A 15,259-nucleotide genomic window follows, 5' to 3' on the forward strand; every position below is an offset into this window, starting at 1 on the left:
TTTGCTTCTCAGACTCTGCTTTATGTTCCCATTACTGTCACACCAACAGCACCCCACGACTTGTCTTTCACATGTCCATTCAATCAGTCATTAACAGTTGGTGGTGGTGATGTTGGTGGTTGTATGTTGGGGGGAGGGGAGAGAAGGGGAGGTGATGTTACCAATATTGTTCATGGAGGGGGTGCCTGCATGGCTCAGTCAGTTAAGCGTCTGACTCTTGGTTTCTGCTCAGGTGATGATCTCAGGGTTGTGAGATCGAGCCCTGTGTCAGGCTCTTTGCTCAGCAGGGAGTCTGAGATTTTTCTTTCTCCCCTCCCTTTGCTTCTCAGACTCTGCTTTATGTTCCCATTACTGTCACACCAACAGCACCCCACGACTTGTCTTTCACATGTCCATTCAATCAGTCATTAACAGTTGGTGGTGGTGATGTTGGTGGTTGTATGTTGGGGGGAGGGGAGAGAAGGGGAGGTGATGTTACCAATATTGTTCATGGAGGGGGTGCCTGCATGGCTCAGTCAGTTAAGCGTCTGACTCTTGGTTTCTGCTCAGGTGATGATCTCAGGGTTGTGAGATCGAGCCCTGTGTCAGGCTCTTTGCTCAGCAGGGAGTCTGAGATTTTTCTTTCTCCCCTCCCTTTGCCCCCCCCCAAATAAATAAAATAAATCTTTAAAAAAAAAATTTTTTTTTAAGTAACAACAAATGGAAAAGGCACAGAATCCCCAGATAGCTCCACATTATAGGTAAAAAGCTAAAAGACCAGCTAAAGAGAAAAGCACAAGGAGGTGAGCAGCTGACATTCATAATTTGGATGAGAAGCACCCTCTCTGAGTCCTAAAACTTAGGAATAAATGAACACATCACAGGAAGCCAAAATACAACCACTTACAGCTGCTCAGTCTGCTGTGCTTCTGGTGTTCTCTGAGCTTCTGGCTCGGGGCTCAAAGGGTTCAGGACTCTGAGACGAGGTCAGTGCTCTGGTCTCTGAAAATTCAGAAAGGCAGGGCAGGCCAGGGGCAGAAAAGACTGGGGGGCAAGAGCAGGCAGTGAAGGTCCCTAAGGGGAACTGTATTCCCACCTTCCAGAAAAACCAAAACTTTCTCTAAAGCTCTGCCTTTCAACCTGCTGTTCTCAACTCTGGTTCATGAGATCAGCTGAATGAGTCACAACCATGCACACGACAACGGAACAGATGCATACATGTCACATTTAAAGGACACCATTTTACAGAACTTTGGTTTTGGTTATATACGTGCATATGTGTGAGAGTCTACAGTTTGAGGTAGCACAGCTAAATATATTTCTTACTATGATATGTGGTCAAAAGGTGTCAAAGGCATTACTCTAGACCACTCAGTCCCTGACAAGGGGACCAGCAAACCACCCAGAGCTAAGCTATTCAGTTATCTGAAACTAAAGGATTCATCTAGAAGTAGGAATGCAGTGAATCCAGTTCAACTGAGTATTCGGCACCAATACAAAACAAATGCCTCTTTAATACTTCATCCAGGAAGAAATAAGCGCTGCCCTTCAAAGGCTCCAGAAAGCATCATTTTAGAACTGCCTCACATAGTACGGGCCACTTTTTCCACTCTCCACACCTCCCTCGGCTCAAGGTTTGATTGAGGGTGATGTGTCTGCAGACATTTTACACCTGTCTAGTCACCACGTGGACACGCCACACTGTCAGAGTCACAGCTTGGAAACCCAACACGGTCCTTGGCCAGCTGGGAGAAACTGAGGCTTTGAGTGATGAAATGCCCTAGGCTGTGCCCAAGGTCAATGCTGGGAACAGCTGAGATCAGATTCCCAGGCCCAATTCTCCTCCAAGAATCTTTAAATTAAAGGCACATGAGAGCACAAAGCAGCCTACCCTGCCAAGACACCAGCAGATGACTTTGTTTTCTTTTTTTGGTCTCATTTGCTAGTTTCTTAAACCTCTGAATTATTTTTTTTTTAATTTTTTTTTTTTTTTAAGTAGGCTCCACTTTAGGCGTGGAGCTTGAACTCACAACCCCGAGATTAAGATCTGAGCTGAGATCAAGAGTCAGATGTTTAACCAATTGAGCCACCCAGGTGCCCCTGCATTAATTTCTACTGATGACTAAATGCAATGTTTGGATGAGGAGGCCCCCTGCCCTTTAAAAAAAAAAAAAAAAAAAAGTAATGAAACTGCCTGAAGGTGCACAAGCAAAGTATATTTTTTGTGTTAGGAAATTTTTAGGTTAACTGTGGCATCTCCTTGGAAAATCTATTGAAATAAAAATTCCTTCTATTCTGATACTGCAGTTGTAAAGAAAAGCTTGGCTTGAGGCCACTTCTTTTTCAGATAAGTATATATTGTATATAATCTAGATTACGCAACAGATACCAACAGCTCACTACTGGAAATAATCTTTAGTCACAATTTACTTATAGATTTCTACATGCCACAGTGTTTTAATTTCCCCCAAACTGTTAACTTTTTAATGGCATCAAGATGATTCTCAATGACAAATAGAAAATGTTTCCCTCTCAAAGCCAAATTCAACGTGAAAACTGAGACAGGGAAAGATGCTATGCGAGGAAAAGTAGTGTTTCCTTTTTAACAGTTTTGATTTGGTTTGCTTGGAACAGATCAGCCCTCTAAAGCCTCATCATCCAGCTACTAGCATCCTATGATTTTTACCATTTTTCTTTTTCAAAGTAAGTTTAGTTAACACATGAGGTATAAGACTGTTGGTCAGGATTTCACAATCCAAGAATCACTCATTTTCAGAGGGTCCGAATTTTCCATTGTCCTGCAGATGAATGTACCCTGATTAAGATCTCTTGAGGTCCTGGACAGAATCTGGTATAAGTGCATACATTAAGTAGGAATTTCAGAACCATCAGGAGCTCTAGGGTCACTGGAAGCTAAGCCTCCTCCAGTAAGCCTCCTTAAACAAGCTTTCCCATAGTGATCTTTTCTTAAAAAGTCAATCTGCATTCTGACCTTTAGAGACATAGAGGCAGCCTGTTTCCAGACAGATTTGCTGGCATTAAGACGGCCTCATGCTCTGAATTCAGTATCAAGGTCTAATTTTCAACAATCACATGGAGTAAATTCCCATTTGGGGCCCTTGAAACCAGCAATTATTACCACCTAGTGAAGAGTCTCAAGTGCATAGTTGAAAGTTTATTAATTTTATGCCATTAAATAGACAAATGACACACTCAAAAATTTATTTAGATGGGTTCTAATTTTGTCCCCTTTAATGACCTCATATCATCACTCTTAAGAACTCAACTTTCAGAACTTGCACTGCGGGAAACCTCTGATTTGCATTTTCCAAATATTTCTTTGATGCAAGTATTATAAAATACATGGCATCAAACTACCAGTAACTCAGCTGAACTGAGCCAAGGTCTAAGTATTACTGAAACAATGGTTTCAGCCAGAGAACTGAGATAGTGCAATTTCACAATGATAAGAACCAATGGTAAATCAACCAAGAGCATGAGGATTTATAAAATGAAATGAAATTTTAACATATCTTTTCAAGAAACAGTCAAGTAGTGGTAACCACTTAGAATCAAGTAGTTCAGAATGAAAAAACAGAAACAAAAACAAACAAAACAAAAAAACAAAAAACACCTTAGAGATTAAAAAAAAAAAGAAATCCAACCCTTCTCTTGTCCCAGTCCCTTCCCAACCTCATTCCCTGCTTTACTGTTAATGTGGCTGAAAGCAAACTACTAAGTTTTTCTCAGGCTCAACTCAAATATCTTTGCTCTCTCTTTGCTCCAGGAAACTCACCACCTCCTCACGCCCAATTTATTCCAAACTGGTGATTGATCAGCCATTGCATAACTCATTCAATGAATATATACTGCCTTGTGCTAGGCACTAGGGATCAGATCTCCTCATTGGTAGATAAAAATCTGACTCTTTTACTATGGGAGGGGGGAGAGGTTCTGTCTGCCCTTAAGGATCACAGGGAACACTATGTTGCATAAATTGGTCCTGAACAAAATTAGAATATAAGATGGTCATCCCCCCACACTCCCTTCTCCATTACACTTATCCCCAACAGTGCCTCCCCCACCCACCAATCAGAGATCAGAGTCTCCTCCCCAATACCCCACCACCACAGCCTTGGATCTTTTTATCCAGAAAAGAATTTCAAATTTTTGTTCCCAGAGGTTTTAGAAACTTTCACTCATAGTCACTTCTCTGGAGACACTAATTTTCCAGAGTCCTCAAATCACTCAGAACTGAGTTCTGAATTCAAGCTGCCTGGCTGCTGAATCTATACTCTTAACCAGTCCATTTTAGTGCTTCTCAGTGAATGGGAGTTGTCTTTTCCTCCTCTACCTACAATGCTCTTTCCTTTACCCTCACTTTTTCACATGAACTTCTAGTCATCCTGCAAGATCCATCTGTAGAAGCACTCCTTTTCTTTAACCACCACAGGCAGAGATTCTTCAGTAACCCCAGACGACGACGTTTGTACCTGTCTTCAGCACATCTCTTTATACTGAGATAAAAACAGACCGCCCCCTCCCTTTACCTACTGCAAAGGTACAGACTCCTGACAAAGGAAGAACTTGAACTGCTCACTAGTAACAACCCAGAGTTACTAAAACTCTCTGTATGAATGCCAAGACTGTTGATTTGTGTTAAAATATGAATATAAAGAATATATAAATGTAGACGTCTAGATGGGGCTGGGTCCCACCTAGAGAAAGGTCTCTCCTGGCCTTCATCACTGGAGAAGAAGCCATCACAGGACAAGGAAGCTCCGGGGAAGCTACAGACTAGATGTTAGTGTCAACTATAATCAAGCTAAGCAAAGAATGATAAGATGGCATCCACTCAGAAAAGACAGTCCATAAGGCAGCTGGGACATGAGGAACCCAAAGTACCAAAGGTGGGTGTGTCTCCCAGAGACAGAATCCAGAATCCAACTATATGCAAATCAAAGACACAGAAATGGCCAGGCAGTTCCTAGAACTGGGAACTGATATCACCAGAAATCTAATCTTTGAAATCAGATTGTTTTTAATATTTCTTATGTTCCCTTTTATTTCCTTCCTTGGTCTCTAGTAAAGTTCCAGGCTGTCCTAATTGCACTAAGGTAAACTGAGGATGAGAGTTTTTATGGACTCTTTGGCCTGAAGATTAGAAGGTTATCAACACACTACTGACAGCAGCAGTAGAATGAAAATGGTAATCCAAGTGAAAGAATCCCCCAAAAGACGATAAAATGTAGGGGACAATAAGGGTCGCAGAATCTTGCCACTCTACCCTCTCCAAAAATTCTATTTTCAATACTAAATCTTAGAGGTTGTAGTTTTGTTTTATTATCTTCTAAAACTTCCCAGCACTAAATTGTATCTTGAAAGGATCTTGTCATTTCACCAGTGTAGTCTACTTAAGTGCTCAGAACACAACAAAAGCTTAAATGTTTGTTGATCGAATGTACGAAGCAATGCATGGACTTTCAAAGTTGTAGGGCACCCTGAAGACCACCCAATCCAGTCCTTCTCCCACAGTGCACATCTGTCCACACAGGGCTTTAATAGGTTGTCATAAAAGTCATTCAATAAGTATCAACTAAGTACCTACAATAGCTAAGAAGCTTTCAGGAACAATAACAAAAATATATCAGTCACTGATGCACTGCAAATGCTTGGGGGGCCCAGCATGCATCAGGCACTTTGCTAGGCCCTCAAGATATTATAATGAATAAAACACACATAGCACCGTGGGAAATTATGGAGAAGATGAATGGACCCTAAGTATCAATAATACTGTTTAAAATAGAAAATGTTAAGTGTTTTCTAAGGCTAGATAAAGCTATCTGGATTCAGAAATCAAAAAGAGAAACCAGGTTTCCAAAGAACTTCTGGGACACGGCCATACAGGATAGGACATTATTTGTGATTTAACCTTGTAGTTCAGGAATGAAAACTGTTAGTTTCTAGTTGAAGCAGTTAATGAAAATGGCTTTTTAGGTTTTGAGGAAAATCAATATTCTATCTTCATATCTTTAGCATTAGATCAAATGGCATAATGATGGATTTTGAAAGAGATCAATTCTGTTTTAATGAAAACCATAATCAAAACTGAGCTCTAAATAACAAAGTTGTTGTCACTTGTGAGTATGGAAACACAGATTTGCCAATTTGAGTATTAGTAAAATATATGTAAAGAATAATTCTGGGCTTATGGGTGGACCTTATTTATTTAACAGTAACTCTATAATAAAATAATTTCTATTACTTACATTTTAAACTAGAAAAGTGAGAATTAAGCTACCATATAGGTAAACGTCACATTTCTTTTGTCCTGTAATCAAATGAGATTTATCTTCCAGTTTCTTTCATATATGCTACTTCAGCTTCTCCAAACACATTGAAATGCATCCCACTAAAGCTGTTTCCTTCAAGATAAACACACTAAAATGGAAATCAGGAGACTCAGGAGCTAGGCCTGACTTCACCACCTGCTACATGAATTTAGGCAGGTAAATTCTCTTGCCTTAATTTTCTCACCCATGAAACAAAGCAGTTAGAGCAAGTAACCTCTAAAATCCCTCTGAACTTTTTTTTTTTTTAAATATTTTATTTATCTATTTGACAGAGATCACAAGTAGGCAGAGAGGCAGGCAGAGAGAGAGAGAGAGGAGGAAGCAGGCTCCCTGCTGAGCAGAGAGCCCGATGCGGGACTCGATCCCAGGACCCCGAGACCATGACCTGAGCCGAAGGCAGCGGCTCAACCCACTGAGCCACCCAGGAGCCCCCCTCTGAACTTTTAAAAAACAAAACAAACAAAAAACTCTTTAAACTAACTTCTACTCCTAAACCATGAACCAAAGCAAAAAGTTACAAAACTAATATTAAAGGAGGTTAAGTTTAACTAACTTTCTCCTTCTTTTACTTGACTTATAAAACTTATTTATCAATTTCCTACAGCAGTTAGGTTGAGCAGTTTCATCTACAGCAGTTATAGACTGAGAAAGTAAAGTCACTATATCCCTTTAGAAACAATGCCATGGGGCACCTGGGTGGCTCAGTGGGTTAAGCCTCTCCCTTCCACTAAGGTCATGATCTGAAGGTCCTGGGATGGAGCCCCATATCAAGCTCTCTGCTCAGTCTCTCTCTCTCGGCCTGCCTTTCTGCCTACTTGTGATCTCTGCCTGTCAAATAAATAAATAAAATCTTTAAAAAAAATTAAACACTCATAAACTACTTTGAATTTCAAAAGGTTTTCAATCCACGTACTCCATTTCGGCAACATACTTCTTCTGTTCCCTATACAGTGCTTGCCACTGACCTATGTTTACAATTTCCCCCACTGGATCTAGGAAATGACTCGAGCACATTTTGGAGGAGGATGTAGACAAGCATGGGTGATTAATATACGCATCCTAGTTCTACTGAAGAACCTATCAGATAAAGAGACCTATCAGGCAAATTTTTGTTAGGCCACACTGTATGCAAAGTGCGGAAATGACTATAAGGACAGTAATGAACACGTTACTACTTTACTCCTGCCTGCAACTGTCCTGGTCACAGAAAAAAATATTCTCTACCTCAGCATAATTTGAATTTACATTAAGAAAACCTAACTACTGTTTTAAGGTGAAAAGCCCCTTCTCATATACCTCCAAAGAGCTACAATTTTTAGAACCCTAGCTGGTATTATTGAAACAAGTCCAGATAAATACCGTAATTACTATATTCAGGCATCATTCCTATGGAAATTAGCTTCATCGGCTTAATTTCTGCATATTAAATGAATTAAGTTAAAGCGCAAACGCTATTGTCTGAAAAACAAGGGAAATTATTAAAGGCAGAACAACGGGCTCCACTTCTGCAAATTAAGCAAAATTAAGCAAAAAGAAAGGAAGCAAGCAAAGGGAAGGAACTCGAGAGCTATTTGCAGCAGTGGTCCCTTGCAAGTTCTGGGCGCTTCCCCTCCAGCTCGAAGAAATAAGAAAAGGAGTGCAAAGAAGAGAAGGCACCTCTCCTTTCAGGCAGGAGCCCAAAGTTACACTCTTTTCACAACTTGCAATATTCGTTGAATTCAGTGTAAGATGTACAGGAGATCTGGATTCCGTGGGACTGACTGGGAGAAGGGAGTGGCATTTACTTTCTGTCTGGAGCCCTAAGAACTGTACCAGAGCACTCAAAAACCCTTAGTTATTTAGCTCTCGGAGCATCCTTCCCACGCACACTCCTGCAGGACTGGGCGGACCCACCCTCTTCCCCTCCGGTCCTTAGGGCTGGACCAAGGTCCAGTGGCCCGCGCACCGTTAATCTAAGGGCCACCCTTGCGCGGCCAGCGCCACCGGCCCCGGGCAAGGCCAGAGCGCACGCCGCCGTCTGGTCTCCGCTTCCCAGAGCCACGCAGTGGCGGCAGAGCGCAGCTGGACACCAGCACCACCAGGATGCGCATTATAATAAAAACTTGGGGGAGTACGTCTACACTCGCGCCGACGTGGAGGCACAGCCCGGAACCCGGGTTCCGGGACCGCCGGCCCGTCCCGCCCCTCCTCGCGGCCGAGGGGCGGCGGTCCGTACCTGTCCTCCGAGACGCTGATGACGCCCTCCTCCTTGGGCACGATCACGGCCATATTCACCACCTCCTGGGACCCCTCGACCCGCTGCAGCAGGATGGGCTTGCGGGTCAGCGGCTTGGGCTGGATCTCCGCCGCCATCGGGAGGAGGGGGCGCGCCGGGGGCGCCGCCGACAACCGCGCTGCGGGGCCGGGCTGAGGAGACCGCTCGGGTACGGGCACAAGCGGAGACAGGGACTCTGGGTGACCGGAGCGGGACGCCGGGGACCCGCGATCATAGCCTGGCCGCCGCTCCGGGAACGACTCCGCGCTCCCGGCTTGGGGCACCGAAACCGCCAGGACCTCGGCAGCAAGCCGGCGCCCGCACCGGAGGAGGGGGCGGAGAGCTGGGGGGCGGAGCCGATGGGGGCGGGGCCTGCCCCAGGGGGTGGCCGCTGGTGGGCGCGAGGGCGGCTGCACTTCCGGAATAGTGGTGGAGATGGAGAGGAAACCTGAAGAAGGAGGCGGGGCGCTGGAGGCCCAATGCGCGTGCGTCAGCTCAGTGCCGCGTTTCCACTCCGCCCCTTTGTGATTCCCGACTCCAAGCAGGACTGTCTCTGGAACGCATGGGCCTTCCATTATCTGCGGTCTCCTAGACTCAACACCTTCCACATCCAGTGTTTTTAATCTCCCATGAACGCGCATGTAAACACCCCTGGGAACGCGCTTGCCAGAGGCTCGCCCCCTTCAAAATCCCTAAAAAGGGGCGGGGTGGGGCGGGGAAATGGGCGCCTGGGCGAGGCCGGAAAGAGAAGAATCCTGCAGGAAGGAAAGAAGCTAAACTAGTTGGGACCTGACTGGGCATGCGCACGGGTTACCTGTCCTGAACTGCCTTAACAATGAGCCTGCTGCCGCAGGAGGCCGTGTGCTGCTCCCAGCATGCACCAGGCCCAGGCTGTCGAGTGGCACCCCAGGGGCTCCTGGGAGTTGTAGTTTTTCGGAGCCTCTTCTCCTTTATCCTGGAATGACCTATCGCCCACTTCGGAGCCCGGCAGCTTCCCTGGAAATCGGCTGAGTCGCGGCACCGACTCACCTCTAAGGAGGGAATTGAGGGGCAGCCCAGGGCTGAACAGGTAGGCTGTCACTGCACTCTTGGTTCAGACTGCTGCCTATAATAGTAGAGCGCTAGAGATGGAGAAAGAAGAGAATCTCTCATTCGAATGTCTTCGAGGGAGTTTCCAAATCATCTGTAGTGTAATCTTTCTGGTTTTCTTAAATGACTCAGTTACTAGCCCAAGGGTACTTTAGCTCCCAGTTAGGGCTATGCGCCACCCCCACCCACCACCGCACAACTTGAACACAGGCTCCCCTTGCTCCTGGTCCTGTCTTCTTTCCATTCCCCAGTAATCCAGCCTTTCTGGCTTGCTCCAGAGACAGTGGAGAGAGTTACTGTGATTACTGAATAAATGTTAGGTGCCTGGCACAGGACCTGGCAAGCGGGGTCGTTCGTTATGTGATGACCCAACTAAGCCCTCCCAGAGCTAACAAACTAGCTGAAGAGTGGCCATGCGGTGTGATTGGGCTGGCAAGGGCTCTGAAGGTCAGAAAAATAATATACCAGAGCTGGGCAAAGACATGACAGGCCTCACAGAAATGCATTTCTAGGGCAGGTTTTTGGCAGCCAAGGCAGTGTGGTGCTAAGGATCTGTCTTGAAGCACACAGTGCAACTCTTTACCACCTCCTGTCTGCAGAAATTCTGTAAAGTACTTAAAAGTAAGATAGATATTTTCCAGTTTGGGGACCTAGAACAAGGCATTCCACTTCTCTGAGCCTCAGATTCCCCATCTATTAAGTGGAAAATAACAGTACCTACCTTGAATGTTGTGTGAGACCCTCAAAAGACATATTTTAAGTGCCATCACCCACAAAAGGTCCTTTAAGGCTCAAGGGATTAGGACATGGACATATCTGGGGCATCATTATTCATCCTACCACAATGGTGTGAAATACTATTCTTATGCTCCTGACTCTGTTTATCTCTACCCTAACCTCACTGCTGAACCTCAAACTGGTATATGTAATGCTACTTCACTTTGTCACTTGACTGTTTAATAGGTGTTCCAAACATTCCCAAACAGCATCTTTAAATCTACTGCATCATTCACTCAATGGTTCAAAACTAAGTTCCTAAGAGTCATCCTTGCTTCTCTTTTCCTCACAACTCCTATCCAAACCATTAACAAGTACTACCCCAGTCCAGGTCACCATATGCTCTGGTCTCTACTACCACAGTAACCTAACTGCTTTCCCTGCTTCTCCTCTTGAACCCTTCCCCATTCAGCCCAACACCAACCTATTCAATCCATCTTTTTCTAATGTTTTATTTATTTATTTATTTGACAGACACAGATCACCAGTAGGCAGAGAGGCAGGCAGAGTGAGAGAGGGGAAGCAGGCTCCCTGCTGAGCAGAGAGATGCAGGGCTCAATCCCAGGACTCTGGGATCATGACCTGAGCTGAAGGCAGAGGCTTAACCCACTGAGCCACCCAGGTGCCCCTATTCAATCCATTTTTATCACAATGGTCAGAGGATTTTGTTTTAAAATATAAGCCAGATCATGTTACTCCTCTGCTTAAAATTTGACAGTGGCTTACCATTGCACTTGAGATAAAATGCTTCTCCAGCCTCACCTCTTCTCTCCTATTCGGTACTCTCTACACCCTGACCTATTCTGTACTCTCTACACCCTGACCTAAAAATCTCAGAAACACTAACCTTCTTCCTGCTGGTGGCCTTTGCAGTGTTTACCATTAGATATTTTCTTCTCACCATTCAGTCTTCACCCCACTGTTAGCTCCTTAGAAATGTTACCCTCCTACCTCTCATGTACCCTGCCTCTTCATAACACTCGCTGTCATATAACCCTGTCTTGTTTTCCAGGCCTCACTTGTGCCCCAAGTAATCTTTGTTTCTTGTTTACTTCTTAGTTCTCCCTCTAGTAGAAGAGAAGCATTGGGAGAGAAAGGACCTTGTCTGCTTAGTCATCACTGTATTTCCAGCCCCTCAAAGAAGTAGCTGGCACATTAGGAGGCATGCTGTAAGTATTTGTCAAATGAATGAATAGAAAGAGAGGCAGGTCTAAATTGAACTCTTCTCTATTAGAGCATAATGGAAAGGCTGGAATCTGAACCTTTCCCTAATTCCTGGGATGGGATGATCCTGGGGAGAATATAAGCAACAGGCAGATGGTAATACCAATATAGTAAAGCCAACAGGTGGTATAATTGGTATCCAAAAGAAAGGCCTCATATGCAATTACCCCTTTTCTTTCTGGCAGCAGGAACAAGAGTCCTCTCAGCAGCAAGGTTTTGTGGCTCTGAAGCCTAGATGCACATAGGAATGCCTTGGGAACTCTTCGAAAATGCACAGCCCTGGACCTTATCCCTGAATGACCAAGTTTGGTTTTCTGGGAGCTTGGTCTGAGAATATGAATATTTATAAAGTTTCTCATGATTCTAAAGCAGGTGACTCTTGGTTTCTTGTGTTTTCTGGGAATCCCAGACCTAGGAATCCAGTGGAAGGGTGCAGGAAAAGTAAGGAGTGGTACAGAGGGCTAAGTCTCCCACCATGGAGCACATCTCCTCTTCCCTTTCTTCTTCCCTAGCATGAGGAACTAGCCAGACTGCTTGCTCTGCCACTGGTAAGTAACATCTAGTGCTTCTGATCAGACCAGTGTCTTTTTTGTGTGTGATCCATTGAGTAATAGAACACAGCCTGTGGCTTTTTGCCCTATTCACCTGTGCCAGAAGCAAGCACAAGGCTTTGCAAAACTTTTCCCTTAATCTTCCTTTCCATTCTCTCTAGCCTGGGCAGGCTTGGGTTAACAATAGGTTTTCATGTATACAAAGGTATGAAGTAAGGTTCCTCTGTGTATCTGTTTCTACATACTTTTAAATATATTTTTAGAGCAGTTTTAGGTTGAAAGTAAAATTGACTGGAAAGTATAGAGAGTTCCCATATAACCTCTGCCCCCACATAGGCATAATCTCCTGCATATCTGCATCCCTCATCAGAGTGGGACATTTGTTACAATCAATGAACCTGCATGGATATATCTTTACCACCCAAAGTCCATAGTTTACTTTAAGGTTCACTCTTGGTGATGTACATTCTACGCATTTGGACAAATGTATAATGATATGTATCCATGATAATAATACCATATAGAATAGTTTCACTGCCCTCAAAATCCTCTGTGCTCTGCCTGCCCCAAACCCTTGGCAATCACTGATCTTTTCATTGTCCCCATAGTTTTGCCTTTTCCCAAATGTCATACAGTTGGAATCACACTGCTCTAAATCTTCTGCATCCAATAGTGTTAAATAGAATGTATGAAACAATTAAAGGGGGCCTATGAGGAATGAAAGTTGCTAGTACATAAGAGTTGGTGTATAGCCTTTTCAGATTGGCTTCTTTCGTGTAGCAATATGCTTCCGAGTTTCTGCCCTGTCTTTTCATGGCTTGATACCTCATTTGTTTTTAGTGCTGGGTAATATTCCATTGTCTATGTGTATTATAGTTTGTTTATCCATTGTTTATCCTTCCTACTGAAGGCCATCTTGGATGCTTCCAAGTTTTGGCAGTAATAGATAAAACTGCTGTAAATATCCATGTCTGGTTTTTGTGTGGGCGTTAAGTTTCCAGTTCCTTTGGGTAAATACCAAAGAGCCCGAGTCCTGGATCATATGGTAAGAGTCTGTTTATTTTTATAAGAAATTGCCAATATGGGGCGCCTGGGTGGCTCAGTGGGTTAAAGCCTCTGCCTTCAGCTCAGGTCATGATCCCGGGGTCCTGGGATGGAGCCCCGCGTCAGGCTCCCTGCTGAGCAGAGAGCCTGCTTCCCTTCCTCTCTCTCTCTCTGCCTGCCTCTCTGCCTACTTGTGATCTCTGTCTGTCAAACAAATAAATAAAATCTTAAAAAAAAAAAAAAGCCCCTCCTTAAAAAAAAAAAAAAAATTGCCAACTGGGCTTCTAAAAGTAGCTGTACCATTTTGCATTCTCACCGGTTAGGTTCGTCTATATTTCAGAGGAAAATTAATTCTCCTGGAATTTTCTGCAGAAGAACTGGGAAGGCCGAGTAGGATGAAGTAGGAGGGAACCTAGCTTTAGGGAAATGGCTACAGGGTGAAATAATGAAAGAAAAGAGAGAAGGAGGAAGAGAGTTTGTTTCTGTTCCTTCTTTGCTTTGTCTTTACTAATAACATTCAGGCCACTGCAACCCCACCCTTACGCTAAGCCCTGAACTGAGCTCAAGTGAGAGGCAGGGACTAGGACGATTAGGTCCTCTCCTTAGAAAACCGAGAGAAAAGCGGAGGAATCCCAAGTACGTTTTGTCAAGAAGTGGATCCACTATTTCCACAATACAGTAGCTCTCAAAAAATGTTTGTTGACTGACAGGACAGGATAAGTGAAAACCTAAACTCCTCAGTATACCAGTCACAGGTTTTAAATCTGTTAGAATCCTTGGTTTAGCTTCAGGAAATTCAGACCCACTCACAATTCCATGGACAGTATCTTCATTCTTTCTTCAAGCAAATCAGTGCCTGCTGTGTTGCTGGGAGTAAGCTCGGTGCTGGATATAACCCTAGCGAAGTCAAGGACAGCTCAGTTTGGCTCAAATCTTGATTTCATCATTGGAAAGTGGCTCTGGACACAATGAGAAAGTAGTGAAGAGCAGTTGCTGTGAGAAGATTTTGGTTTAAAAAATAAAGGTCAGGACTATGCTCGTGTTCTGTGGGTGTGCTCAGTTCTGCTCTAAATTGTCTGCATCAACTAATGTTAAATAGAATGTATGAAGGAGTTAAATGGTGCCTATGAGGAGTGAATGTTGCTGCTACAAAATATGGAGATAGAAGCACAGGTGAAATATATTGCCATCTAGGCAAAATGAACAATCTGTTTGGAAGGAATCAGTCTCTAGGGATCATACATAACTACAATTACTTTACTAAGGAACGAATGTTTTATATTTTGTGGCAACTTTTGGGGGATACCACATTTTTCTACATGTGCCTGTTTTGGTTCCATTTTCCACCTAAAATTACACATGTGAGGACAATAAGTAATTCTGTAAATAAAGAGTGAGATCATCTTTATCTCAAAGACCTTGGCTGAAGGTCATGGTTAATGACCAGACTTCTAACGTTGCCACTGACATCCTGGCAGAATTGTATCTGAAACTTGGGCGATGAGATGACACTTTTTTAAAAGTTTTTTTTATACGCTTCAGAGATCAACACAATGAAGCCATCTTATATGTAAACCAACTGTTGTAGTATATGCTTAGGCCTCGTTGGCATGGTTTTAAGAAAAGCATTTCCCATCCTCTGAATCTAAACCTTAAGCCATCTTTAAGCAGAGACACCTTTCCTCTTCTATTGAACCACTCCTGGTATCATCAAGCACAGTACAAGAACAGTACAAGGCATGAAGAGGGAACTCAGTAATGACAAGTGAGTAGAAAAATTAATTGAATCTTAATGTCTTTGCAGAACAGGTTCTGGTGAAATGGAGCGCAGAAGAGTGTATACCCATAGTTTTCCTATCAATACTATCGCCCTCGCCCCGCAAGGATGACAAGAACCCTGGTTCGGATGCATCTTCTCCCTCCTTATTTCCGCAAGTCTACACACTTATATATGCTTACATGACCAATCAGCGAGCAGGGTACAGGAG

At 43.8% G+C, this 15,259-nt stretch overlaps 1 protein-coding gene and 1 long non-coding RNA gene across 4 annotated transcripts in view; one reads left to right on the forward strand and one right to left on the reverse strand.

Annotated features, from left to right (window-relative positions):
• The window catches only part of WDFY2 (WD repeat and FYVE domain containing 2), a 182,004-nt gene extending 172,836 nt beyond the window's left edge, over positions 1 to 9,168 (reverse strand). For 2 of the 3 annotated variants that reach the window (XM_059378346.1, XM_059378347.1), the window contains exon 1: positions 8,548 to 9,126. In XM_059378346.1, the coding sequence (XP_059234329.1) occupies positions 8,548 to 8,684 (137 nt within the window). In that variant the 5' untranslated portion in view covers positions 8,685 to 9,126. Of the gene's footprint in view, positions 1 to 8,547 lie in introns of all 3 variants that reach the window. The other variant, XM_059378348.1, reaches the window with a different exon arrangement.
• Positions 9,169 to 9,336: 168 nt separating this feature from the next.
• LOC132002708 (uncharacterized) lies at positions 9,337 to 12,049 on the forward strand. The gene is made up of 3 exons (XR_009399974.1): positions 9,337 to 9,655; positions 11,512 to 11,621; positions 11,862 to 12,049. It is a non-coding gene; the product is annotated as an uncharacterized LOC132002708 (long non-coding RNA).
• Positions 12,050 to 15,259: the final 3,210 nt, after the last annotated feature.

The sequence above is a fragment of the Mustela nigripes genome, chromosome 15, assembly GCF_022355385.1.
Source record: "Mustela nigripes isolate SB6536 chromosome 15, MUSNIG.SB6536, whole genome shotgun sequence".
In the NCBI taxonomy this organism is placed as follows: domain Eukaryota; kingdom Metazoa; phylum Chordata; class Mammalia; order Carnivora; family Mustelidae; genus Mustela; species Mustela nigripes.